At 40.2% G+C, this 2,500-nt stretch overlaps 2 protein-coding genes across 2 annotated transcripts in view; both read right to left on the reverse strand.

Moving 5' to 3' along the window:
* The window catches only part of LOC125030640, a 6,218-nt gene that overhangs the window by 3,329 nt on the left and 389 nt on the right, over positions 1-2,500 (reverse strand). Inside the window, exon 3 of the mRNA XM_047620815.1 lies at positions 1-837. This exon is cut by the window's left edge and continues 698 nt beyond it. Coding sequence (XP_047476771.1) covers positions 1-817 — 817 coding nt within the window. The 5' untranslated portion in view covers positions 818-837. The remainder of the gene's footprint in view (positions 838-2,500) is intronic.
* The window catches only part of LOC125030474 (integumentary mucin C.1-like), a 12,601-nt gene continuing 11,598 nt past the window's right edge, over positions 1,498-2,500 (reverse strand). The window contains exons 3-4 of the mRNA XM_047620513.1: positions 1,795-1,920; positions 1,498-1,543 (exon numbers count right to left, since the gene is read on the reverse strand). Coding sequence (XP_047476469.1) covers positions 1,498-1,543; positions 1,795-1,920 — 172 coding nt within the window. The remainder of the gene's footprint in view (positions 1,544-1,794; positions 1,921-2,500) is intronic.

The raw sequence follows: 2,500 nt of genomic DNA on the forward strand, positions 1-2,500 counted from the left end.
AACTCAAACTAGAATCCACCTGAGTGAGAGGCACAGCTTTAGTTGTGGAAGGCTGAGGGAGACTAGGTGTGATTTCCTTAGGACTATAGGAGGAATGTGATTTATTAGTAGGTATGTTATGATGGACCTGACTCTGGAGAATATTTTTTGTACTTTTGTTTTTCCCTTTTGTGTCTTTGGATTCATAGTATAGGGGCACTCTTATGCTCTCTGTGTGCTTCTCAGGAGCATCCTCCCCTTCGTCTCCCTCCATGTCTACTGCTATAATATCTCTAGATTCATCCATGTTGACTTCATAGGCTTCATCCCCTGTGGGTGACTCCTGGGCACAATCTTTCTTCTTGCGTTTCCTCTTTCTCTTTTTTCTCCGGCCAAATGGTAACAAAATGGAATTGTTGAGCTCTTCAGAATTCTCCTTTTCTACGACCTCCTCCACCAGTGGTTCTTTGCTCAGCACGGGATCTGTCTTCGGCTCTTCCCTGTTCTGCCCTGGATCAATCTCCACGAGGTGCTGGGTCAGTGTGATGGCTTTCTTCCTCTTCTTCTTCTTGGGTAAGACAATGTTACAATTCTCCGGAGGATTTACAGGTGGCACAATTTTGATGAACCTCGTTACTGGACTACAAGCATACACTGGGGTCGATATCCTCGAGCCTGGGGGCGTGGCCTGGCTATTGTGCTGCTCCTTCTGTTGCTTTTCAAGGAGCATCTGGTTCAGCAAAAACTTGGTTCCCCGAGTGCGAGTTGTGTTGACGGTTAGAATACTGCCGGGCGCCAAGGCTTGTGACTTCTGATTGCTGTTGGGATTGTTGCTCATAATAGTTGCCAGCAGGATGTCTGCAAATATATAGGCAAAACTTAGACTTACTTGGCTCGCAAAAAGAGAAAGACAAATGAAATATGAATGTGAATAATATAGAGAGAAAGATGGAGGGGGAGGGGGGGAGGGGGGGCTAGGAAAGGAAAGAGAGAGAGAAAGAGAAAGAGAAAGAGAGGACAAGAAAGAGTGAAAGGAGAGAGAGAGAGAGGGAGAGGGAGAGGGAGAGGGAGAGGGAGAGGGAGAGGGAGAGAGAGAGAGAAAGAGAAAAAGAAATCAGTCAATTACTTAATGTGACCTAACTGTTCAGATATAATAAAGACCTGAGACAAAAGAAACTGAACAATTTACTATGACAACAAATACCAATGAAGAAATAATTTGCCTAATAGCTTAACAAAAGTAGGAAAGATTCATATCAAAGGATAACCCAAAACAGATGAACAGACAGAGTATTAATACTTTCTAGACTAATGCTTCCTCTGAAGATATAAAGAAACTAGTGTCATGAAGTTTTCAATAACCATAGTATAGATATGGCAATATACATGTAATAGCCATAGAAGTTGTAGAGAACTGCAATACTATAAGTTATGGATTACACTGGGTTACCTAGTGTTTCAACATTTTATATATAATAGTATGACATTTGTTGTGTTTTTGCTTATGGACCTAAAAATCTAGATATGCAAGTGCTTGACTTCCTTGTGATCAGACAACTCATAGCTATAATGAAGGAATAACAATTATATTCAAATTTCTTATGTCCTCTCTTTGTTAATTTTACCTTCTGTATTATCTTTATTTATCAAAATTATTGGCACTGGTAAATCTTTAAAGGGGACCTTGGGTATACAGAAAAACTAAGGTAATGCTTTAGAAAACACAATGTAACAATCTGCAGAATGTGAAGCTAAGCCAATTAAGTCCAGCTTTAATTTGTTGAATATAAGGAGGATAGGTATGTTGGTCTTTGCTTAAGCACCGATGGCATGAAAGCCATGGAGAATGCAGGACTGCTTATCTTGCCAGTTGTACACTCTACCCTGTCGTTAACATGTGGAGCATTCTTTGTCTTCCATTGGGGGTTTGGGGGGTGGCAGCTGCACAGGAAAGGGGTTGCAGGGGGCACAGCCTCCTGCATTAGACACTTTAGTGACTAATTCTGTGCATTTTATTAATTTTTACCCAATAAATTCCCTGTTACCTTTCATACCCTCCCCTCCTATTGGGGCCAAGATTGTTGTTAATGGGGGGGGGGGGTCCTGCAGCATAATTTCAAGATATTAGGATAGTAGAGGGCGAGAGAAATCCATCAATACCAATATCGTCGTGATTGGTCATGCAAAGGTATTCTGAAAAATTACCAAAGGACTTTGTCTCAGGAGGATGCGGTCCAAGGCTTAAGATTTATGCTACTATTATACATCAGAATTAGTTTTGCATGATTTATAAATTATCTTTCATACTTCTAATGGTCAGCAGAACCAAGATTACCTTTCACGTAAACTTTGAGACCTATTCAATGAATGCTATTCGGAGATACTGATATTATGTTGATAACTTGCACAATTTCCTCTCCTCCGTATAATTGAAATTTGACAGAGAGGCATAAGAAAATGAAAACGGAAAACGAATTCTTCCTAAAAATTATAATAAATGAAAGATAAGAAATTAAGTGAC

This window comes from Penaeus chinensis, chromosome 11 (assembly GCF_019202785.1).
Source record: "Penaeus chinensis breed Huanghai No. 1 chromosome 11, ASM1920278v2, whole genome shotgun sequence".
In the NCBI taxonomy this organism is placed as follows: Eukaryota; Metazoa; Arthropoda; class Malacostraca; order Decapoda; family Penaeidae; genus Penaeus; species Penaeus chinensis.